This window comes from Diachasmimorpha longicaudata, chromosome 7, assembly GCF_034640455.1.
Source record: "Diachasmimorpha longicaudata isolate KC_UGA_2023 chromosome 7, iyDiaLong2, whole genome shotgun sequence".
Taxonomy (NCBI): domain Eukaryota; kingdom Metazoa; phylum Arthropoda; class Insecta; order Hymenoptera; family Braconidae; genus Diachasmimorpha; species Diachasmimorpha longicaudata.
This window is the reverse complement of record NC_087231.1, coordinates 5,830,429-5,857,233: the sequence shown is the minus strand read 5'-3', so window position 1 is coordinate 5,857,233 and position 26,805 is coordinate 5,830,429. Positions and strand designations below refer to the sequence as shown.

General features: G+C 39.1%; 1 protein-coding gene across 4 annotated transcripts in view; it reads left to right on the top strand.

The window, feature by feature from the left end:
• Positions 1-26,805, top strand: part of LOC135164484 (tyrosine-protein phosphatase Lar) — a 284,343-nt gene that overhangs the window by 233,838 nt on the left and 23,700 nt on the right. For all 4 annotated transcript variants that reach the window (XM_064124877.1, XM_064124878.1, XM_064124879.1 and 1 more), the window contains one exon: positions 19,059-19,241. In XM_064124877.1, the coding sequence (XP_063980947.1) occupies positions 19,059-19,241 (183 nt within the window). The remainder of the gene's footprint in view (positions 1-19,058; positions 19,242-26,805) is intronic.

Here is a 26,805-nt window from a genome sequence, read left to right as displayed (position 1 = left end):
GCGAGGGGGAGAGTGATGGGGATGGAGGAGGGGCGGGAAAAGGGTAAATTTATTGATGTCGTAAGACAAACGACTATATTAAATTTGAAAAATCTCATAAAGCCACCGCCCACAAATGTTGTCTCACACAGACACCGATAAACTCAGCGGTAATGCATGTGTTTACTTAATTACACGTAATCCATTAACTTCATACCTTGGTGGCTTCTATCGCGTCGTTGGCACTCGTATACAACTATCAATCGACTTTAGTCCGCTATCGCAGGCACACAAGGTTTTAGTAAGAACGGAAAAAATAAAAAAAGTTTCTTATAAAAAGACCACAAGATATTCTTTAGTTGAAATATCTCCGTCGTTACCGGAGTGACAATAAGGTAGAGACAGGATTTTGTGCAGGTGTTTATTTTTATTTTCTGCTACTTTTCATCGTCCACGTTTTTAATTTCTCACGTGTTTAATCTTTTATGTCATCTCAAATCTTAATTCATCAAATGACGATGTACATGATCGCAGAAAAAAAATTGCCAAATAAGTCACGTGGCAGTGGCGAGAAATCCCTTGCGTGGTCTTCTTCATCCTTAACGGTCAATAATTGTTCGGAATCGAATGGAAACTTCTATAGCACTTTTCATGAGAGTAATATTGAATTCAATCTGAAGGAAAATGGTGATGAAAGTTGAAAATTTAGGTTGTACTCAACTGAGATGAGTTTTTTATGAAAATGACACTCAAATTCAATTACTTAATGGAATGCAATCAAACTTTAATATTGAGAATCACTATAACAAGAATTTCTATATTTTGCCTTAAATTTAGGATTTATTACTTGTGAAATCTTTGTAATGACAACTGAAAAATTCAACGAAAGGAGTTTTTCTTATGGAACAGTCAATAAGAAATATCAATTTAACTCAAGAATTACCAACAGTTCAGGAAGTTTAAGCATGAATTTCCAATTATTTTATAATGCATCCAATATCGTCACTGAATATTCGTGATTCTCTGAAAATTCAAGTATATTCAGCCGATTGTATCCTGCTACTATTCAAAATTGTAAATATCACTTTATTTTCACTGAAACTCCCCAGACTTATGATTTGTCATCACAATTATGGTGTGAAACAGACAACATCAATGAATGAGCTTTTTGTTAAATTTAAATGAATGAACTTAAAAGGAGAATGAACTTGAAAAGGGATCTGCTTATTCATTTGTAAGCATTTTCATGCCAATTTAATCTGTTGGCTACCATTAATTTTCACGAAGTGGCTTTGTGGGACTCTCAAGGACTAATTCACAGATTTACCTCAACCATCCGATATTCACCGTACTATAAATGGCATCTGCTATACGTACACATGAGTAAAATGCATTTGTTGAAAAAGTTACCCTTTTGTGCTCACTCTTATAGGTACAGGTTCGTCAGACATGTAATTATCCACGTGCCTAGCACGCACTCGCGTACCGAACGATTCAAAGAGGTGACTAATCACTCCCCCACCACCACACTCATTAGAGAAGGCAGCTCGCTAAAACCATTGAGGACAGGAAACAAAGACCCGTATACAGATGACTATCATCCCCTTCAAGAGCATTAGTGGATTAGTTTTGGGTGATGTAGAAATTCATGAAATGGCGTGATCTATTATACGGTGTGGGCTATTACCCGTAGTATGCCCTCATTAGATGAACGATATTATGACGTGTGGGTCATTCCATGTGCTAACCAACCCATAAATACCCATTCCCAGAAAATACTTTTTGATGAAATTTGCATTTATCTGTGATCGACTGAAAAATTTCAAACCCTTCATCGCGCAATAACGAGGAGTGAAATTTTTTTAAGAGAATTAAATTATTTTTAATCTCATTAATCTTATAATTGTCACATGTCACGGATATCGAATCCAGCCTCAATCATCATTATGATCGTACCTTTGTCTTAAAGTAATTCTCCCCTTTTGTCAACTGACACGATGATTGACAACTGCAAAAAAATTACCAATCTTATTGACATCTGCCACTCTGATATCGACTTTGATTCTCAAGTCTGAGATAAGTTGAAGGAAAATCCGACATTGTCAACTCCAGAATAGCCGTGATCACGTTGAATACCAGCATTACTAGTTGAATCAGTATTAGCTATGTCGATAACACCCAATATATTCAATACCTAGACACCCTATACATATAATAGCACATGCGTCAATGAGCTGAACGAAAATCGATGTGCTATAATTTGTTCCTTTGCTGCCAAAGATGGAAATATCGTGCGACATTCCATGACATTTTACGATGTTGTCTATTTGCAGAAGACTTTTTGGAACAGAATTGACCTTTGTCTGAAAATCGATTATCTAAACGAATAAGAATTGGGATCGATATAAAATATATTTAGTACTTATCTGTACATTCCATCACCGATAAAAAACATTTCCTTCGAGTACTCATCGACTGACTATTTCCGCCAATACCCAGCTCATCAGAACATAGGAAATGTACATCAGATTGTCAAAGTGGTCTTACCAATACTCAACGTAACTACTTGGTGAGTAGAGTGCATCGAAGTAAAGTCAACCGATAGATCGTGAACTCTTGAGTATGACTCCTACCCAGAAACTAGATTTCCAGAGGTATCCGAGAATATTGGGTATTGCAAATCGAGAACCAATGGAACTGGTAGAAAAGTAAGAAATACAAAGTTCTGAATAAGGCAGAAGGTAATAGTCTCGACGATGGTGGAGTTTTGCCGGGTTGAGATCAATGTAAATGAAGTCGAGTTGAGCTCACCCAGTTGGTAATGTCCACGGCAACAATGCATTTCCACTGAAATAGGCTGAACGTATCCACTGAGCTCTGCCACGCACGTGTTATCCGACCACTTGAAGAGAAGTGGAGAAACCAAAGTACAGTCTGACGAGAGGAAAAAAAAAATCAAGGGGAGAGGAAGTGAAGAAGGAAGAGAGATAGAAAGAAAATGGGTAAATGGTTTTTCCGTTCTATTCGATTCAACTCTCACTTCGTTTTTCCACAATCCCACCCCAGTGTATTTCCAGGGTGAAAATAAAACTGGCCGGGAGAGAGGAGAGTGGGCATTGGGAAAGAGGGTTTACCAAGGTATCGAGAAATGGAAACACACTTGGACGGTCTTGAGAGTACTTGGCATCTGCATACACAATGTACTTCACCAGCTTTACCAACGGCCAATAGCAAAATGTTAAGGAACACCTCCATTGTGCATGAGGAAGAATATCAAAAGGCCCTCTCAAAATATTGAAAAATAACTATTTATACTTCGGAAAATTTATAAATTTCAAGCCATCACCCATTCACTCGAATATTTTCACGTATATGGTTGATGATCATTCGCTTTGATTGTTCTGTATTCAATGGGCTGGTAAATGTTAAGTCTGAGTAATAATGAAAAGTATTAAAATATTCGGTCGCGTTGTTGGGCGCTAGCTTCGCTGCCGACCAGTTGCATTCGGGGTTGACGGAATATCCCCCATTATGGGGTGAATCGAGATTACCGTAATTGATTTTCATTGTTTTATTTATTCTGTAAAACAGCAAATTCCAAAATTTCGACTGGTTCATTAAATTTTGATATATTCATTTTTTCCGATTCGTTTTTCCTCTATTTCTCAAAAAAATCGGTAAAAATTATTCTATTACCTGTAAAAAAGAGGAACTAGCGGATGAGCTCAAACCTACGCTTACTTCCATCAATTATTAAAAACCATTATGGATTAATAACTGAAAAAATTCTAGTACTCTCCCACGTCCACATCTTCTAAAATACGTCAAGATAGTTCTGGGGAGCATGAACTGGCGATAAATCGTGAAAACTCCACATTCGTTTTTCGAGAACAACGACACTGACAGGAACGTTTTTCCCTCCGGCCATAAAATTCATAATAATTACAATAATAGATTCTAGATATCCGCGAAATATCACTGATAATTTGACATGAAAATCGCTGAAACGCTCCATTTTCAACTGAATTTAAATGTAGGAATCTGAAGCTCAAAATCCATCTATTGTTTAATTTTCCAAAAATATCTAACAGTACGCCGTTTCCTCACTCTCCATCTTCCTCGTATCACGTGTACTCTTATTAATTAAGCACGGACCCACCGCTACTCCGTCCAACCTCCTTCTCGAGTTACTGAATTTCGTGGTCTCACTAATTCCCCCGGATGATATCCAATTGCATATACCCAGCATATTGAAGACATTGATGGGACAATGAGGAGTTCTGGTTGTTCCAGCAGTGTCAAATATCGTAATGCGATATTTTCCATCAATTCCAATTAATTTACTCCCTAAATCATCAGACTTGTCCATAATTATAGTATTCGATCGAGATTTAATTTCCTCCCAACCGACTACAGCAGTCCCTTTCCAAAGAAATTTATCATTCTCTGAATTCTCTCAAATACGAAATACATTCACGTCTGACCTACCATAGCTTCTTTCACTAGAAAGGGTCCGGGCTACTGTGAAGCTCCCACTTCCACCTTAGATAGCTCTCTTGTTTGCCACTCAGCGTACAGAGTTGAGAGTTTCCTTTTAAATTCGTCCATCCATACCCATTCCTTTTCATCCATCCACTCGCTAACCAGTGGAAATAGAGCAGTAGATCCGATCTTTCTTTATCCCTCTAATTTTAACATTTTTCTCCACCCCCGTGAACGCAAACCGTAACTCTACTTCTATTTCATTCAATCCTCACAAAACTCATGCCTTTCATCTTCAAGTTCAGCTGCATCTGTTTGTAAAATAAAACTTAGATTGAAATAATGACGAGAATATCCCAAGAATAAGTAAAATTAAAAGTTAATATGCAGGGGAGACATGTGTGGCCACTGCAACATCACGATATCCTCAATAACGATGATTAACGTTGCGTACGAGGTCCACCGGGTTGATCATAAAAGGGAGAAAGGTCATTTTACCCCTGGTACCCTTAGTTTTGGGGCGGGTAGAAGAGGAGGAGAGAGCCAAGGGGATCCTGAGAGGCAACCAAAGTACAGAAAGCGCAGAGTTGAGGTAGGATGGTCGCTGGTGCTGTGGGATCGATCGGCCATTCGTATGGTAATGTAAGCAACTACCGGACCAAACTGCTCGTGCCAGACACGTGAAGACCTTCGGCTCCCCCTCTCCCTCCGCCCCTGAAGCAGCTTCGACCTCAGGTATACGTAGGAGCCCTCAACAAGGCTTCAAGTGAATATACCCAATTCCTATGTATAGCTGTTTACTCGGTACATGGTATTTGGAGTGCAGGAGAGAGCAAGAGAGAGTGAGAGAGAGAGCAGATGTCAGGGAGCGTGAACGGGGGATGGTGGGGTAGGTAGGAGAGAGGTGGAGATTCAAGGTATATTTAGCCCTCGACGATGGGAGATGCCGGGCAATTCAGGAAGCCCCGAATGATATGATCTATAGGCCCAACGCCACGATAATTTAAAGCTGTAACCGGGATAAATCAGGGGGAGTGCCGTTCTCACCCCCTTCTCCCTCTCCTCCTGTAACCACCAGCAAGTTTAGAGGTCGACTGTTCCGGATGGACAGGAGGTAGTTTACCGGGGATTCTTGTTACACTCGGGTATTTCAAATTGATGTACGACCTCCTGAGTATCTCCCATGGGTATGTGCGAGTGACACATTCGCGAGAGCTTGGAAATCCTTCACGGTGAGCAATTCTGTATAATATTATCGGTCTGCATAATGTATAGATGAATGGAACAATGGAACCGATCATGGACTTTGAGGGTACATCACGCTGGGTGGGAATTAAAGCAGTGATCAGAGGGGATAGAAATCAGGGTGAATCCATTGATGAACTACCCTGGGTGAACATACAGCTTCATATTGATAAATTGGGAACAATGACGTACCAAGTTCAGTCGATTGTTAAAGTCAAATTCGGGCAAAATGTTGAGGGCTAACTCTCACATAATGACAATACTGCAGACAATAGGCAGGGGTATATGTAGTTGTCTGGGGGAGGTACATTCAGGAGGGCTGTCAAAGGTTCGCCCTTCTATCTGTCGTCTCGTCTCTTCGGCAGTGAATTGGACACCTGAAAAGTGGAGGGGGGAGGGGTTTATATCTTGAGTACTTCCATTAATAGCAGCCTGACCGTGCGTTTTGCGACTGGCCTGAGCCCCTTGCGTGTGGGTTATTACCAACCTCATTGACCATATAAACCACGTATATGCTATTGTCGTGAAGCCATATTGGCCATAGTTTCATTATAGATAATGTACACGGTACGTGAATTTTCGTGGGCAAAGCCTTAATTGAGAATGAAGTGGTATATCACAGACAAAGTTCTTTCATAAAGATGCATACCTGTATTCCAGTTATAATGTATATCCGGTATTTCGGTGGGCTTTTCCCTCTAACCATTCACCTTCCAGAACTGCAAAATAGAGTTATCGTTCGCAAAGTGCAGAGTGTATAACGGAGTTATTGCTCACAAAGCCAACCACGCGGCACAACCCTCCTCCTGTCTGTCCAGTCACCGACCACGACACAATGTTACTACCACCAGACATCCAACTTTCCTCCTTTGCTGTTCTATTGTGGATGTATTTCCTGAGATTGTTATATTTTTCCTCGTTTGTTACCATTGAAAATGTATTGTTGCTTTTACAATTCCTGACTTCTTTCTTCTGCTTCGCGAGGTGTGAGATGGAAGACAAAAACACGAATGGACGACAGATAAGCACTGTGGTCGGTAAACAAGTATTGTGACGAGAAAAAAATAAAGGTGAAACGGTCATGAGTGAAAATCGTTAAGCCAGAGGCTACGGTCTGTTTCATTAAACCACTGATGACTGGAAATTCTCGCTACTCGGAATCTCAAGTTGTTCGTTCCTGTACGAGTTTCAGGTCATTATTAATATCGTGACACAAATATCCGCATAGGGCATGTCGACAACAAATATTCACGATACAAAGTAGATCGTGAATCGTGGAAATTGTGGGCGTGAAAATAATTGTTCATTTAATAATTAACAATTCATTTGTTGCGTTCCGTACAAGTTGATGGCGTCTCATTAAACAAATACATTTCTTCCTTTATATGAAGAAATGTATTCTTTACGGAATAGTCAAATAATCACCAAAATTTCAAAGTCAATTTAGACAGAAAAGTGACAAAAATATTGTACTAAAAAATATTTTCATAGCGAATACTTTCACTTATTATTCCTTCATCATGTATATATGGGCGTCGACGTGAATCGACATCAAAAGCCGCCTGCGGCTCACGAGAGACCCAGAACAATCTCTGCCAATTTTAGGTGGAAAATCTGATTACACCAGGGCCCGCCCGTTTGTACACTGGATACGTAAAATTAATTATCAGGTCGATGCCGCGAAGATCTACGCTGAGCGAGCTGAATGCCAGAGTAAAATGTCGGATGAGTGTGGGGGGTGGGTGATGAGGTAGAGGGAAATATAGATGTGTGTTAGATTTTGATGGTACCTCAGAGTGAGTCAGGAATTGGAGAATGATAGTGAAGGGGTTTTGTGTATACGTAAGGTAGTAGTTATGAAGTCTTCATGTACGACAAGAAGAGGCAAGTGAGAAGGTGTAGGAGCGTTGAGTCTAGAAATTATACAAGATAGGGGGACTTGGATGTAATGTCTTACCCGCGTGCTCTGTCACGACAGCTCGACACAGCTTAGGGTTCATGCAGCGGTTTTAGACTAACGATGCAAATACGTAGGACAGACGTTGGCACACGAGAATTCGTTGAGTGACGCACTCAAGTTGTTTGAAGGGTTTAAACTGGTACATTCATTTACATTATCCACATGGTATGGATGTATTTATCTCATATCAAATTTACATATAATATTTTGGAGATATTATGGGAGAATTTGACAGTGGGAAAGAATTTTTTCAATGAGTAGGTCATATTTACTCGAGGAACATCATTTGATGACGCAATTGATATAATTTAAGGATTAATTGCATTAGAAATTCGGGAAACAGTTTCCAATTTTCTTTGGACTTGACGTTGACTCTGGGAGTCTTTTTTATCTCTTTTTATCCACTAGTAAATTCAGTTATTTAGTTTAATTTAATGTGTCTGCTCAATTATTTTTTTTGCGAACAGAGAATTAGAAGATTCTAGAAAAATAATTCCTCTGAAGTAAATATATCTTAAATGCTACAGACGTCACATCGTAAACTTGTCAGTTCAGTCTTAAATCCAATTGCTGTCTCATTTTTCCCTTATTATTCTTAGTTAAAAATATCATCAATATTCATTATCTCTGATCTATGTCAATAGACCTTCATCATCTTCCCCATTTATTCTATCAATTTTCTCCTCCATCTCCTCTCACCCTCCCTCTATCCCCTAAATTCATCATGTCTCTCTCTCAACGCCAATATCTGGACCAAGCGATAGAGCACAACTCCCCAAAGTCATCACTCTGAATTTGGGTCCCGACGGAGTGATGCCCCGAATGAGGCAATCGAACAAGAGTTCGAGTAACTGGCAGTTTTATAATTTTTTTTTTTGTTTACTTTTTATTATTTTTTCTCCTTGTCGCCTTTTTTGTCGATCTCCCTTTCAATTTCCCTCCTTTAACTGCCCTCCCAAACCACCCTACGTTGTCGCGTGATCGAGAGATAACCCCCCGGTCGCTTGTAAACGGGACACTCGTACTGTGCACAAAACGAGCGCACAAAAAGCCGATAAGAATCGCGTTTGCCTCTCCTGCCACCAATGAAAGGAAATGATAATTATTATTGTACCGGTAGTCGCACTACTACACCGACAAAACGGAAGAGACAGAACTTTATTGCTTCAACTCGACAAGAAATTCACCTTGATAATCCCATTATGAAGAATTACTTGGCATTTATCTATTGAGTTTTAAAGCTCCATTGGAACAAAAAAAAAATTTTTCCCACCCTCAACTGGGAATTTTTCAAGTGGTCATCAATATTACGCTGAATCCGAATAGCGTTGGTGAAAAAATTCTTCAACTTTCATAAAAAGTTTTTCAGAACTTTCAATAGGTAGGGGGTGTTTTAAATTGAGTTACCATGCATGAGTAACCCAGGATAAAAATTGAAACTGCATGAGATGGAAATATTCGAAAAAGGAAATTGAATTTTCATGCTACTAATATCTGTAAATTAATCTGATGAATATTCGATATTTTATCTGCATCGATTTTTTTGCTGTGAATATAGAGAACAATGTTGGTCACTAACGGAGTAAGCACAGAGACACTCTATAATTCACAATGAACGTATTTTAGTATTTAAGAAAAATAATTTCTCACTCGAGAGTACTCATTTTATCTGGAATGCGTTGCTCCATATTCTAAACCTAGGAGATGTCTTTTTGAAAAATCAGTAAGCTCATAGTGTCGCATGAAGGACAATATCCTTGAAGTTATTATCGAATGCATATCGGCACGAACAGGAAAATCTCCAAATCCAGACTGACCTTGAAATAAAAAACATTACGATTTTCAGAGTTGTTTTAGTCTCAAATTCATGGTGTAGCGTCCGGTTATGTCTTCGAGGTAGTTCTCGGCGCATTGGTGCTCGTAAATCATCGATTCATGACCAAGTATTAGCTATCGTCAATCCTCCCCCCAACACTAAATTAAAATCTCATCAATATTTACCCCAAGATTTTCGTAAAAACATCAGATTCAAAAATCCAACAAGAGCCCTTCAAAGTTTTACTCCATCAGAATATAGAAGCGGTACAAAAGATAGTCTTTCCTCATCGCCCACTCGGCAGGGGCGCCCTGGTGCATCCCCAGACCGCATCGGCAACCCATCCGGTTATCCCGGTTCCTTCCATACCACTTCATGAATAATAAAAAGGAACAAAGTGCTCGACCATCTCTAGCGATCATTTTTATCCTTGGCGCGCACATCGCTTATTTTTTTTCATCTCGTGAAAATATGCTAGCCTCAGTATACCCACGAAGGGCGAACACTTGAGACAAGCGTAGGCCTCCTGACCCTCTCCAACCGTCTCCTAAATGATCGAATATCTCAAGAGTCATCGTACTTGGTGCGCGCCCAGTCCCTTTCTCCGCCCACTGGTGGCCCTTTGATGAAATATCGAGGGGCCTATATCTCGACCTTTTCTACCTTCCCTCCAACCCCACCCTCTCCTTTCAAAATTCCAGCGCATTCCACGGCAATTCGATTTTCACGAGTGAGTGAATCGCCGCTGGAGATGTTTGTGCTGAGGGTGAGTAGTAGCAGCTTATCGATTATTTCATATATTCCCTATCAAGTGATCGTGCATCGCCGAGGGGAATGATTCGTATTTCCTTTCCTCCTCGTGATACTTGACTCCACGAGATGTAATCTTCCTCTCGTATCCGCATCTCCAACATTCTCGATTCTCCTTTTAGAGATATTATAGATATCCACGTGCTGGTTTATTTTCATTCTTTCACTGGACATTTTGCTGACAGATCTGAAACAGCTGACATTCCTGAAGGACTGAAGTTAACACCCTGTGGTAAGCCCTTGTTCGGAATCACCCCGACAGGAATCCAGTTCTCAAAGGGATTTTGGATGGAAAGAATCCAGGATCCTGACTAGAGTCATTGTTTAAATGTCTAGCCACGTTTGGTGTTTTATTAATTTTTTTATTGTTAGTTGATGTGAGATCAGAGTAATTGAAGTAGTAAAAAATCGGCATAAGATTGTGTTGATGGAATGGATTAATTATTACAAACGAATGAATTTTGATCGGAGATTAGAGTTTATTTGGTCCCATGAAACATTCATTCGCTAGTAGTCAACGAATTTCGGTTGGAATAAATAAATTTTTGTGAGTATCCAACGAATAGACTTTTTTCGATGTGAATTGAGAGTATTTCCAGGTAGTTTATAATTGTTATACACAATTTTAATGTTAACAAAATGAGAGAATGATCCACAGGTGTATTTGTCTGTATAAAAAAGGAAAATCGCAATTCTAAATGGCGGATCCTCGTTCCCTAGTACTGAATCCTTTTGGATCGATGAATTGCAGTCGAAAAAAGGATTTGATGCTCTCGTGTGTACTTTCATTCTTCTGATCCTGTGATATCATGGAGATAAATGAGAAATATGTGAGTTTACGCGGGGTTAATTCAGTAAGAGCAAGAAAAGTCGTGATGAGTGGTAGATAAGAGTGGATGAAACAAGAAGGTGATGTTATTATCAACAAAAACGATTGTCTGCCGGTACCGAAGGCTCTTCAGTACGATGAATGAGCATTGTACACGCCTCTTCAGAGGGTAGAAAAGCTACGAACCGCAAATTTCATTAACACCTACCAGGCGAGATATCGTTGTCCATAACTCGTCCTGGCCAAATTGCACCGTGACATTAAATCTACGAACTCTGAGGTCGAGCCAACGCCACCAATGTATCTAACAGTACGCCCACACTCAACCCATCCTTTTAACATTATATGCGTGGAGAGTTCTAGACCTTCACCACTGGCAATTGCTGGTTAATGTTGGTTGAAAAGTTACAATCGACTACACTGCCTTCGTACTTCATGATTAACTCTATGAAGGTGAAATGAAAATTCACGGTTCGTGTATATATGTACATATTTCATACTCTGCGGTTGAGTTTGATGCTATTCGTAAATTAGGAAAGACAGTGATGTACATTTTCATTAAAGTATCAAGCGGGATTATATGCTGTAGAGATATTGAATTACATCTGATATTTGCATTCGACGTTTTGACTCAAGTTAGTTAAGACGAGGGAATACGGTTGCAAATGAAGTTTATGGTCATTTGTTTGGGGGGAAAGGAGGGGCGGTGTTTGACCAATTTTTAAATTTTCGAAGCGGAATGATGGGAAATGGGAGAAATTGTTTTATGAGATGTCTGCTACTATGTTGATAACAATTATTCATTACATTAGATTTGATCTGAAGTTCTTTGCGATAATTGTGACGCAGCTAATGAACTATTATTAAATCCATTTTTAGAAACAACTTAAGAAGTTAATTTATTTGTAGTAAAAATATTGGTGAAACGGGTTGAAAATTTCTCATTAAGATTTTTATTTGATTAAAGGAAACAATTTTTCTGAGTGCAGGTGGAAAAAGTAGGTTTCAATTTGGATCGAAATCTCCCAACAATTCGCAAACTAGACTTGCGTGTAAGTCACTGGGTCACCGACGTCGGTAGAGTCATTTATCCTTATTTTTTCATCTCAATTACTGAATCTAATTAGAATTGTTAAACCCAGATTGCGCGCCCTCCGCTATCCGATGACTTGGTCAACTCCACAGGGAACCGCCATTTGCGTTTTATCAGCAAAAACGTTGCCAAATTCACTCGGCAGTGGCCGGTTTCATTTAGCATCAAGAAGAACTAGGTTCCCTCTCCGAAATAATTTTTTGTCTTCAGTAATCTTGAAAATCATATTGTTCTGAGTTCTCTAGAATTGCTCAGTTGCTGTAATTGGGAAATTCAATTTTTTCAACTTTCTCCGAATCAACCGATTCATTGTAGTCATGAAAAAACCCCGATTGCATCAATCAATACAAACATTTATTCCTTAATTTGTGCAGAATACTCAAATCAGTGGTATTAGTCAATGTTCAATGCGCCAGCTTTAAACAGAAAATATCTCCGGTTTATGGCAACGATTTTTGAACCACACAACCAATATTGATGCGGCCATTGCAATCATTAATCACTTAATCCATTCAGAATTCTTATTAGTGAAATTTCATGAATGGCTTCATGAGATTGATTAATTCCTGGCATTTGCAAATGCTGTAGTTTATTATGATGCAATGAGTGCCACTGACTTTTGATCCATTAAATTGAAATTGAATTTTCATCCATTGAAATTCTAAATGGCCATCATACACCCCTGTCTGTTATTCAATTAGGAAAATTATATGAATTACAATCGAGAACAGCACAAAATAAATTTTTCCTATTCATTCGACCATCTCGTGACCTCGACCTCTAAAATTTGGCCCGCGATTTAAAAAAAAATTAACTATAATGCAAATGGAACTCTTCAAAAATTAATAAACATCCGACCAAAATTGAAAATTTTATTTGGACATTCACCGTTAATTCATTTCAATCAATAACTCATCTGAACATATTTCTATACATATTTACATGCATCGTCAGCCTACATATAAATAATTTTTTGTCTTTCAAGCCAGGGCGACATCAAACTATGCGCTGTTAGGAACAATTTCTCAAAATACTCTACACTCACATCAGCTTTGAATTTTTATCCCCAATTTTCGATATTTCTACATCTCCAGCTTTTTTTATCTTCAAAATTTTCTGCTCACCTCATTTTCCATGGGAAATTTACCCAATAATTCAATCGACAATAACTTTTACAATTGCAAATGGTCCAGCACATGAATTCCTTAACCAAAGTCTTGACATTTGTTATAAGAATTTAATACCTCCTTCCTTCCCCTCGTCGACCATATTTTTTGTTATCAGGGAGCTTATCACATCGAAATTATCAGTTGCTCAGTCCAGGGGTTCGAGAGGTGAAAAAACTTTCGGACCACACCTCATTGTCTGCCCGCACAGCCCTACTTTCCGCTCCAGAAGGTGAAATACCAAAAGGGGATTTGCGAAAATAGTTGTATGGATAAAGGAAGACAGCAAGCGAAATGGGCGGGTGTTTTTGAGGCGGATTTGTACAATTCACCCCTGTTAATTCTACTCTGCCCAGGTTTTGGAGCATATCCGGGGGTCTATGCTGGCTCAATTCACCGCGAAAATACCCCAAATACCGGACGTCCATTAGTTGGCTAGCCTGCAAGCACATTCACTAAGGCATACGTCCAACACATAAATGGAGAGATGCGAATGGGTTTGGGAAAATATCAGTGATGGTGGAGGGAGAAGGGTATACTCAGTGGCCACTAACGAGCTGCCGCACATTTACTACCTGTGGTATTTTAGATCAATTAACTAATGGATAAATGAGTTTACGAGTGAGGGATTTATAGAAACAACCGGGCGGTTCATTTAGGATAATTTCAAAATGTTCACCTCTCACTGAAAAGAGCAACAATCCCGGGGTGGTTATGAGCCATGAACTGGGAAACTGAATAATATTCTGCAGCGCATTTGGAAGAGGAATTATTTAATACAAAGTTTATCACGAATTAAATATTAAAAATATTTTTAATTCTCTGGAATTTATTACTGCAAAGATCTGAAGAACAGACAATTTATGTCGAATTTCACCATTTTGAAACAACATACGAAGAAAACTTCAATATCGCGTATTTTTCCTCGACTCGGACTCGAAAACCCCCAATCACGTAATTACGTAATTAATTATGTTCCCCAATATTGGCTTCTGCAAATACTACTACAAATTTTTCAACTAAAGTATGCAACAGCAGTGTACGATGCTCTCTTATGTCATCAGAGAGTATATTTTCCAAGTGTAAATATAAATCTTGAGTCTGAGTATACACCATCCATCTGCTGTTTACCTTTGACGTTTGTGGTGCAGGAGTTGCTTGCAAATCATTATAACTTTTTTTTCGAAGGGGGAACATTTTAACGCAGAATTTACGTAACATTTAATCATTCATTATTTTTCCTCAGTTCAACACTTGTTCTCTTCCCCGTTAATTTCACAGCAGCATGTATAAATAAGCTGTTATCGTACGCTCATGGAAAAGGAGGAATGCAAAGCACTTCAGTTTAATCCCTCGATTATTACGTGACATAAGTTGAATTCTTGACACAGGTATTTACTAGTGGTTAAACTAAATGCTCCGGCAATGCAGAGTAAAGAGACAAAGAGCCGTGTGAAAGATACAATGAGAAATACCGACATTAGTGAATTCTCCGTCTCGATGGCCCTTATTCATCAACTCATTACCTGAAGCCCATGAGTGGCTGCGATGATGAGTTAAGGCCACCGACTATCTTCGGCCACTTAAAGACGACCGTGTATTACCGTACCATTTATTCATGAACACAGCATTCCTCTTCAATAATTAATTCTCCACGTTATTCCCTCACCTCCATTTACGTCTCCACAAAAATACGGAAAAAGAAAGTAAATAACAGTGAAAAATAAAGGAGTAGAGAAAATGGATATTGAAATTAGATCGTTCATTCTCAGGCTCACGGGAATCATGATTCTCATGTTACTCACGCTCTAGAAAATTTCTGGATAGATGTGACGTGACGTTGTGAAGGAAAGTAAAAAAAAAACTGGCTCTATCAGGAATCGAACTCAGTGGGATACGAGGGACCTTAATATTAGCCCCGCAGTAGTTCCCCTGGTGTTCGCATGACAGGCTTTCAGCCTTCTCCCTCTCTCTTCTCCTGAAATTACTAATAAACTCGTGACAGTAATTCCCATGATGCAGGGGACAAGTAAAACCCCGGTGAATCGAAAGATGCAATATAACCTTTAGTTTATCTGTGTATTCAGCACATGCTATGTTGTATTTTCAGATGAAATTCCATGTTTTACTCGTGAATTTCAACGTAACAGGCTTTCCACTAGTAGCTCTCGCCTCGTACCCCACTGCCAGAAAGTTTTTGGTCGTCTTAACCATGTATAAACCCATGTATATCTTTACGACGTGACTTCCAACCCTCTGTTGCTAGGACACTCACTGAGGGCGGGGGGGAAGAGGCTCAAATAGATACGAAGAAGCGAAAGGGAAAAGGGTATAAGGGAATGCAGCAGTTTGACTCGCCATGTTACTGGGTTAAAGTTTCGCAAGATAAAGTGCGGAATGAATTCAGATATGGGTAGAGTGTCACGAATTCCATGTGACATGCACCACCAGGACATTTGGGAAGTTTTTGCTAGTAGGATGGGATAATATCCCGAGGAGCAAGTACCTAATTCAGATTTTTCATTTTCAAACTGTGAGGAGGCAGCATAATTAGATTGCTATGATGAGCTATGAATTATTAATGTTGAAGAGACGATGTCAGGTTGAATTAAACAAATATCAGTGATACTCAGCCGATGGCTCCGTGAAAAATTTCTGCGAGATACTAATATTTGAATTGTGCGAATCTACCTCATTGATTATCTTTAAAAATGTGGAACTGAGCTTTCCGTAATTTTGATTAAATATCTTTCCTCGTTCAACCGATTTTATCGCGCCCAGGATCATTAATCAAATGAACAAAAGAAAATCATTCACCAATTTATTGACGACAGAGAGGGAGGAAGACACTTTGCAGTGTAAAATCTTTCGACATCCGCTTGTTTTCACCTGCTCGCATTTTAGCACCTTACACCCTCTCAATTTCGTCTTCACCATCCATCTTTACCCCTTTGTCCATATCGTATTCTACTCACGCAATTTTTGGGGATCAGTATTTGATTCCCCAGGAGTCGGGCTGTTGCGACCCCTGCAATCCTCGTGGCTTTTGGTTTGGGATCCCTTTACAGGAGAAATATATGAAGCACCCCATTGAGTTGGTTGTGACGTGAAGCGCCATGAAAAAAGGAAGATTCAAATGCTGTATACGTGTTTTTTTTTCCTCCCTGCAACTGATAGAAGCTGATTTATGTTTCGTCTTTGAGTACTTTTTTTTTACGATGAAACTGATGGATATTACTTTCGTAACACTTCATCATTCGAAAAAAGTCTGAGCCATGTATATATTTTCTTTTTTCGTATTATTGAATCATTCAGAGTGATCTCGCTCAGTTCGATAAATCATAAATGAAATTCAACGGTGCCTCGAGGATAAATGGTATCACATCGTGGTAAAGGAATTGACTGTGGAACGGCGAAACACAAATCATCAAGTAGAAAAATAAAATTACAGGAAGAACTGGGTAGACAGACACGTCGATGAAAACGATGGACAATAGGGGATGGAAGGACTGTCAGTGATATCTCTTCGGGCTCACCTTAGAATGAAGGAGATTGTTTTTTTTTACGATGAAAAGTTATTGACAGCGACAGAAGAAAGATGACCCCTGACTAGGGATCTGCACTTGAGTTTTATTGTTGATACAGTTCATCCAGGGATAATTAATGTCGAAGTAGGATAACATTATAGCAGTTGAAGAACAGGTGGAAGAGGGGAATAGATCATCTAGTTTGGTCTGTTTATTCGCAGATTAGATGCCATGAACTACGCTCCTTAATCCGGGATTGTGAACGGCATTTCAGTTTTATCAAACAATTTCTGACGTCTAATCATCAGACGCCAACACTGCACATCTTCTCTGTATGAACTCGTTAATTCGATCCGAGTGATCGCACGGATGAATCGTTGATAGACGTCGTAGGAACGCGAAAATTCGAATCATCCAACGCTGACAGCATTTGAATGATTTTTTTGTCTTTCATAATTTGAAGTTATTCGTCTGGAAATTTGTGCTTTCTAGTGCCGCAAAAAAACGAATACACTACAAGCCAAGCCGATCGAATTTGTTTTAGATAAACACGTGTGAACAATTCTCAAGAAAAATTATACTACAATCGATTGTTCGCAATTCTTCCCCTCTCTGACTGACAGAGGAAAAAAAATCCGAAATTTTTGCAAAGAAAATTCGGATAATCGTCTCATCTCAGTTGCGGAATACGCAATATCTTGATCTTATTTATAAACTCTGTAAAGGATTTTTTCCAAAACAATTTCCCGAGCCATTTGGAAAATCCGGGAATAGAATCGTGTGCCACACGACGTTGTAGCAAACCCACTGAACATGCCCGGGCGGTCCTGGAGTGAATTCGGCAACACCGAAACCTAAATAACACGGGGCCATTCCCCGCGGAGGTGGAAAACTCCTCAGGGTAGCGCATGGTAACCAGTCTAGAATTGAATAGCCGACAAAAAAACATAATAGACCGGAACATAACAAAACAAAGAGAAATGAGACGAGCAAAAACATCCCTAAAGTTCTTAATTTCTAGAGGGAAATATTGTAATAAATTCCAATGGAATTATTCGTGTTTAATGGAAAATACGAGGCTCTACTTGCCAAGGACATTAAAAATTATTTATACTTCCGTTACGACTATAACGTGCAAGTAGGTTATATCTTGCATAATATGGTTAGAGTAAAATCCGAGTTCTCGCCCAGTAGTGTTCCTTAGGGAACTCATAATCCTCTGTAGTATTTTTTTTCTCCGACTAAAAAAACTCACAAAAGTTTCAAGCTCCAAATGCTAATGGAAAAATAAACGGATGAACTTTTTCTTACCCGAAACTAAATCTTCCCCGAGTTGAACTAAAAATACGTATACAATATGTATATAAATAGCAACATTGCCATGACTGTATATCATAAATGTTCACCTGCTCCCTCATTCTGCATTTTGCCTCTGATGCACTCACGAATTTTCCAGTGCCAAATGTGTATTTAACTAGCGCTACTCGATCCACCGTCATTCGAGTAAAAGGCGAAACATCATTTGAGCAGCCGTAAAAGTTGATAGTTACTGTTTAAACTACTAAAGTTTAAGGAGAACTCCGCTGGATTATCGTTTCCTTTTCTTATTAATGTCTTTTTCCGCCAATTTTCCTCTCATTTTTGCTGTGAAAAACATGGCTTCGTAAGTATTTATGGGGGAGTAGTGAGGACTCCTGAGACAAAACGTGGGGCGCGACGAGTCCGTTACGACGGTGAACCGCAAGTCTGAATCCCCGGGGTGCATCAAGGATAGTGGACTTTCTTCAATCCTGCGGTTCGACCCTTCTCATTCTCACGGTATCTAAGCAAACCCCCGGGACAGCGATGTCTATCCCACGTACAGAATTTATAATCAACGCCGTCGGAACTATAGACTCGAACAAGAAAAGGAGTGATATATAGGCCATCAACTTTCACTTCCTATTCACCCCCATCCCCATATTCCCCCATTTTCATAAGGATAAAAAGCTCTCACGTCAAAGTTTTCTCATAGCTTTCATTTCCATCATCGTAAAAATAAATGGTCAAACTTTTTCTCTCTTCTTTCTCTCTCACCCCAATAATTGAAATAAATGAAATCGAAAAATTCATTTATATGTGTCTTACCTCTATGTTACCTTCATGTTTCAGCTGATAATCTACCAATTGGATTTCCACTGATAACTCAGGCCCCAACAACGAAGGTCGTGGAAATGGGCCACAATGCTTTGTTATCTTGCACAGCAGTTGGCTCACCGACCCCCATAATCTCCTGGATCCGCGACATGGTACCCATCAACACATCGAATCCTCGATACGTCGTCCTAGACTCCGGTAAGTAACTACTACCATTCCATAAACATTTTTATCACCATCTTCTCTCCACATGAATTTTTTCCCCCTATAACTCTGTGGCCCAGATGCAGCCCATCATATTTTTTCAAAGTGCGTAAGTCACTGTCAGATCCGGTTAAACGCGACCACTGGAGGGCTGAAGGGGGATGCGAGGGATATGCGGCTTGAGTTGATCGAGTGGTCACGCGATACGGGGAACATCCATCGTATCTATCTCGCTTAACACATGTATCCTCTCTACCACAAACTCCTCCACAACTGTTCACCATCGTATTTTGTCCCTCGATGTTCGTTTATAGTGATCAACACGCTGTCTCCTATACCTTTGCCAGGATCGGGCTCTTGTTACCTGTGGCAATGTTGACATCGAGAGCCGAGCCCAGACGTTTCCTGATAATTGCAAAAAAAATGATCAACCGGATAATGTCGGTTAGAGTTTAAAAAGAGAAGAACGTGGGAAAAAAATTATTCGCAGAAATTCGTCAACTAATTGGTGGATAAATAAACTACCAAATGATCAACGGGTTATTGAATTTGAAGGTCTAGTCGTCGCTGATGTTTACCAACTATTCAATTTCTTCAGTAAAGATTTTTCGATTTTATTCGACAACAATTTTAATTAATTACCCATTCATAATTCATAGTCATCACAGTAATATCGCTTCAACAACCAGTTGTTAAAATTCTCCAAATGATTTTCTCCATCAACAATTAATTGTCAGTGCTGCACCGTAAATTTTCTCCAATACTTAAGCCATCGAATTGTATTCATAAACAATGATTGGCCAATGGAGTGCTCGGAACCTCTCAAAACGCAACCATGTCGCTATTAATAATCGAGTGCACTTTACTTCAAACATTTAAACAATACACCAGAGCGCACTTTTCTACTCCAGTTCTATCTCCCGCTTCCCTCAATTTTCATTTCTCTCTCTCTCTCTCTCACTCTTCACGCTTCAACGTGTGAAGTATGATACTCCATTTGTACACTGGTCCACGCAATAATTGTCCAGTCCTATTAAACTTTCATCCAACCCTAGACCCCATTCATATTAATCGCACGGATTCATATGAAAACAACAGGTTACACACTTAAATCTCATTTATTCGGGAGTATATGCTAATTTACCACGTGGGTTGTCCAACCACCCCTTCTCTTCTCATCGTTCATCTACACGAATAAATATTCATCGTTTCTCACCCCAATATTCGCCTCTCGATAATTTGTTTATTATCCACGAAAATTTCATTATATTTATAACGTTTATTTGGTTATTATCGAATGAATTACTCTTATTACTCTCTACCCAGAAAATGCATTAACCTAATGCATATGTTTTCCCGACAAACATTAATTCCCTTTTTCACCTTGTTTATCGATACTATCGGTGGCAATCGATAAGACATCACGTTCGAAGTCATCACGTAATGGTTGGCACGACATGGGAAATGACACTGAGGGAGGGATGAAAAAAATGAAAAAAAAAAAAGCTCATATATATGTGGAGTACGTGAGCATACTACGATGCATCTGAGTGAGTCTCTTCCCTCGTATTCCGTACAAGCGTTTCTCTATGGACCGCCTATAGGTGCAGTAGTCTCGTTCATCCCCCTCACCATACCCGTCGCCATACCTTGTGGCCCCTCGCATGTTCTACGTACCCAACTGAGCCCTCCCCCGTGTACTGATGGTACATGTACGTTAACATATACGCCACGGCAATTTTGCTGGAAATTGTCGTAAAGAAACGCGACGAGGAAACTCGTTCGGTAGTAAAGATGCAGTCGACCGGAAAGCCGATATCCGCGCGTGCGCTTTTATATTGTGAAGGGGAAAAAAAGATGAATTAAAGAACAAAAAACAGGTGGGGAGGGGCTTAAATTCAGTTTCAATGAAGGTTACGGGGAGAAAAAAGTCGGAGACAAATTATCAAACAAATCGAGTAATCGGGCAGTGGAATTTATTCTTCGTTTTTTTTTCAGACTTTAGCGGAGGAAAAAGGGAAAATGAATGGCCAACTGGCTCTATTGGCTCTCGAAAATTTTTTGAACGTGCGGGCGATTGGTCCGAAAAATCACAAGATCTACTTTGAACTTTATAAAATATTGTGGCAGCTGCTATCAAGTGAATTAATCCATTATTAGTCCGACGTCTATTATTCTGTTGTTTTTCTGGAAATGAGCGTGAGGTTGGGAATTGTCTGTTTTGGACTTGAGATCGAAATTTCTGCGGTTAGGAGAGTAATAGAAAATTGAAAATTGCTCTAATGTTTATTGGAAAAAAAGAGTGTACAAGAGAACGGAAATTTGGCGACAGAAGTGCGTATTGTTGAGAGTTCTTTTATCAACACAGATGTGTGCGGTAAAACTTGGATGGTTCTTCGTTTTATTCCGCACGGTCGGGCTGTTAATAATTCAAAAGCTCTCTCCCTTCCCGCCCCAGGTTCCTGTCCCTATTCCATTCCCAACAACACCTTTGCGGTATAACTGTATGAAAGCCCCCCATGGTATAAGGTGAAAGGGTCGTTGACAAGCGTCTCACGCAGCGCACTTTAACTCCATTCGCGTGTCTTCAACGGCCAAGGAAAACTTGTCGTCTCTCCTTCTCCACTTTCCCTATTTCAACTTACATTCTCGTTTATTTGCTATCTCTGTTACACTTTCTTGTATACCCCAGTGTTACTCCGACTTATAAAATATCTAGTGTAATGTATTGTAGAAAGGGATGGATATGTACCAATGTCACTGTTGTGCGTATGTTTTTTTTCTACCGGTGGTACAGTGGAGGGTGAGAAAACAGCGGTGAAGAGGATGTAAAGCGAGGAAAATGGGACAGGTGTATACACATTTTCCTTTTATGTTACATTTTTTCCCTTATGCTTTGTGTTTCTATTTTTTTTCTCTCCGGGTTTTCTTCGAGTTTACCTTTTTTTTAAGAGGTTTTGCCTGGTAAAATGTAAGTTTCTGGGGAAAATTTGCAGCACCGTTCGAGAGCACCTACACCTGGCTGTACTGGGCTCTCGGGGCTGGTCCATCTTCGTCCTTTATCCAGGGCCCCTTGGGAGTTGTTTCAGGGTTTACGTGATATAATGTACGAGCAAAGAACGAAATTATATCATGGTTATATGAACTAGGGTATTTTGCAATCCTGGGAGAATGGAAACTCACAATTTTCGGGGCATTCGGGGGAAAATCGTTACAGAGATTCGAGGGACGTTGTCGTGCTTCTTTAATTTGAGTCGCTAATGGAAATGGGAATTTAGGGGAGACATATTGTGTTGAAAGTAGGGTTTTATTGGAGGTTGATGGAACTGACCAAACAGACAAACAGGGGTTTATCGGGGAATTAAAATAGTATGCGGCAAAAAAAATTCCCATTTAATAATTGGGTATCCATTGTATGGATTATCAGGGGGAATGGGAGAATCGTTATTTTTGTCGATATAGGACGCGTTACGCATGAAATAATTGATATATAATTTTTAAAAAGTTCATAAGTATCATGACATTTCCTGTATTCCAAAAATTCAATGATTCAAATTGATATCAAACGGATTATTAACGGAAAGTGTCACTTGACGTGAAATTCAATGAATTATCGTCAATCTGCTTTCCATTTTTTCACATCTTTGTCATTTCCGTGGTATTAAAACCCAATTATGTCCCGTTACGTACCGAAATGCCATGAATTAATGCACGGAATTGAAACGAGTTACAAACGCAGAAATATCAAAAAGCAAAAAAATCTGGAAAAATAAAAAAGTGAAAATTGACGAGAATTATGTAACGGTAGAGTTTGGTACATGAATATTATATGCTTATACCTGGGAGTCATTAAATTATATTTTACAACCGGGTACCGAGTTCTCTACGTCTGAGTGCAGGCAGCGTCTATAAGAAATGTATAGTGCCTGAAGTGTATTCCGGCAAAAGGGTTAACGCTTCGTCAAGACTCGTAAAATTCTGTCCATTAAGCTCTGGCCTAAAGTTTCGAAACAACCGTGGCTAAAGGTACAGTCGGGAGATGAGAGAGAAAAAGAGAGAGAGAGAGCAAGATATACTAGTTGGCTCAACACCTGCGAGACCTAAAATTCTCACCGTATCCTTCTGCTCTTTATTTCAACCCCTACGTTCTCGTGCTTATGCTGTATGCGATACACTTCGGGAACCTTTTCTCAGGTTCGTGTAACCGTCGTTAGTGAGTGGATGGTGGATTCCCTTATGCGGGCTCTTAGGGACCATTAGACTATCCCCTGTACAGAGGACTTGACTCCTGACATACAATATATAGCGAGAATTCGAGTGAGTTACTGAGCCAACTCAATATCCTCTGCTCTCGCAAAATAAGTTATTTGTCTTGAGTAAATACACTGAAAATGGTATCTGGGGATATGAATCATACAGGTAATTTAACAACAGTGGGGAGCTTTTAGTTAAAATGAGAGGGGAATACATAAAGTATTGCATGGTAAATTGGCGAATTGTTGATCCTGAGCTTCTCAAAAATTGACGGCGATTTTTCTGTAGTGGAGAGGTATAATACGCCATTTTATGATTTTTTTCAGATTTTTTATACGACTCACTGCAGAGATATGATTTTTTAATGTTTTTGTGATTTTTCAGCAGAACTGCCCGACTGTTCAACCTATTTTAATAAGTAAAATCAGACAATTTTCGTACTTTTATCGGCCGACAGGATATATTTTTAAAATATTTTTTATTTCGATGGCTGATGCTTTGAACGTTGAAATTGTAAAAAATGAGATAAACGCGAATTTTATTGAATATGGAATGGTTATTTTTTTTGAATATTTGAAGCATCAAATGACAAAGTTCAAAATATGAAAAAAATGTATCCAATTGTATGATGAAAATACGGAGGTCGTTTTTATTCATAAAAATTGGTTAAACAGAACGGCAGTTATATTTTTTAAAAACATAAAAATATTGGTAAAGATAGCTCTGTGATGAATTTTTTTTTAATCTAAAAAATTTATGGTAACCGGCGTTCATATACCTTTGTCACTAATTTGTTGAACTGAAATTTCTCATTCCCTTGTTTCCTGAAATCTTGAACTTGTGATAAGGAAAATGCACTAAAACTGTCAAAAATGTCAGCTAAATATGCTGAACCGTGTTCCAAATATACTCAGATTAAATTTCCACTAATGCAATTATTTCGTGCTGTACTTTTCCGGTTCAGCGTCTTCAGTCTCATAAATACGATCGATGAAGATGACGAGTACATCCGGTCGATAAATAATTCTGGAACTAATGCCACTTGACAGGGAATTCTCCTTTGACATCTTGTTTAATTGTTGAAAAATAGAACCGGCAGATGTGATCAGTCAAAAATAGTTACTGGAACGTCTGATATTCCCTGAAGAAGAGAAAAGAATTTCCTTATCTTAAATGGTACCCTCTCGTCCGAGACGTGGATAGATTTTTCCTCATGAACAGCAGCTATACAGGGAGGAGTTTCTTATCGTCAGCCATTTGTATTCCTAAAAAAAAAAATTTACGGGCCATGTCTTCACCGGGGGTAAAAAACCAAAGGCAGGTCTGTCATCTTTCTCCAATTCTTCAATATTTTCATTTTTCCCCTCTGCCTCCACATGGAATAACGCGGTGCTCGATGATCCATAAAGCAAGCGGCAAATCGATTCGACGGGGATATAACTTTCATCGTCCCCGATTTTTACAGAATTTTTCAGAACTCACCCCTCACGGGTGTAGATCTCCGTAACCCCCGGGACTATACTTTTAGCGTCGTATTTCTTTACTCGGGAAATTTTTCTTCCTCCTCCTTCGCTTACCTTCTTCCCTTCTTTTTTTTACCTACTGAAGCGGCTGCGTCCGCATAATTTTCTGTGTGTCATCGCTTTCACCCCTCGTTTAGAGGGGGAAGTGGCTTGATCCGCTAATGGACCCGAGTGTAACCCCACCTGTCGCTTTATGTTTCAAGTTTCACTTTTCGCGTTTTTCATTAGAGAAAAAAATGAATGGAGATGAATTAGCAAAGGAATTGAGTATCACATCGGCTGAATAAATTCACGCAATTGAAAACAAGTGTATGTTATGAAATGAAGCGTCAACTTTTGTTCTAATTCCCTCAGGAAATAATCAGAAAATTGAGGAGGGAGAAATCCTGAAATTTCGAATTTCATCAGAAATTAGTTTTAGATTTTAGATTTCACATTGTAAATTTAAATAAATGAAGAAATCCTCATCTTCATTCCGCCAGAAATTCCGGAGTTGTACTGAATTATCAGTAAAATCGAATATTTTACGATTTTTTAATTCCCACATCGTATCCAGTGCCAGTGCACTAAAAATTCATAATCAAACGTTGAAATTCATCTAAACTCATATTTAATAATACGGATTAATCTATCGAGATGACTTTTTCCCTTCGTGAAACCCAATTCCTCTACTGTATTAAAATATTCACACATCAAAGACTCAAATAACTTATCTGAAAAGGATAAATTTACTTGAGTCAGAGGTAGACTATGTAATACCCATATTTCCCCAGAATAAAATAATTGAATCCTCAAATATTCCAATTGATTATCGTACATTAAAATTTTATAAAATTTCGCACTAGAAATTACGAGCCACACTCTCATGAAATATTTCTACATAATGGAGGAATAATCCTCACCGAGCTTTTATTCCTCCGCGCAATTCCCAAGCATGCGTCCATTAGTAAAGGAAAGCAGCTCTCGAGAATAAACAATGCGATAAAATTTAAAAGCATAGTGCAATGGCGGATAAACAGATATACAATCAAATCGAATATAAAAACGCGTAGATAGAGAGGAAATACGAAAAGAAGGAAACACGGACACAATTTTTTTTTCCCAACCCGACCGAAACGAATATGCACGAGAATACACCTTCAGTGTAAACATATTTTCTATTTGTATTCTATTTGAATGGAATCCATTGCCGTACCGACAGAGTTGGAAGTTTTTCCAACGAATCGAGGTCCTCCTCCCACTCCTAACACTGACTCCATACATGCAGAATGGCATTTCCCATCGTATGTCTGTTTGGCACTGGGACAAGTGTACAGATGAAATCCAGGGGATGGGTACAATATGTAAAAACATCGGATGTATATCTCTGTATTCGTGGAAAGTGGCGGTAGAGAGGAGAAAACAGAATGTGAAATCTCAAAGAACTCGTACATTAAATTATGACAATATTATGATTTTATTTTTTTCGTATTTACTGGTCCCATTAAATATCATGGAATATATTTTTGCTGCGTTATAACCATCAATTGAATTTAAAATACACACATTGGATTTTTACTGCCTGAGGTAAAAGCGATAGCAGGCGCTCTCTCGTTCATATGCAACACCAATCGAGAAAATGGAAGAGCTATAAACATATATCTATATCCTATTTTCGTACTTCACGATGCATATGGGGTTTTTCACTACACCCTAGCATCTGTACTTGACTGAAATTCTCGCAGTGGTTACCTCTGAGATACTAATCTCCATGAACTACCATAAAGAGAATGGTAGACAGA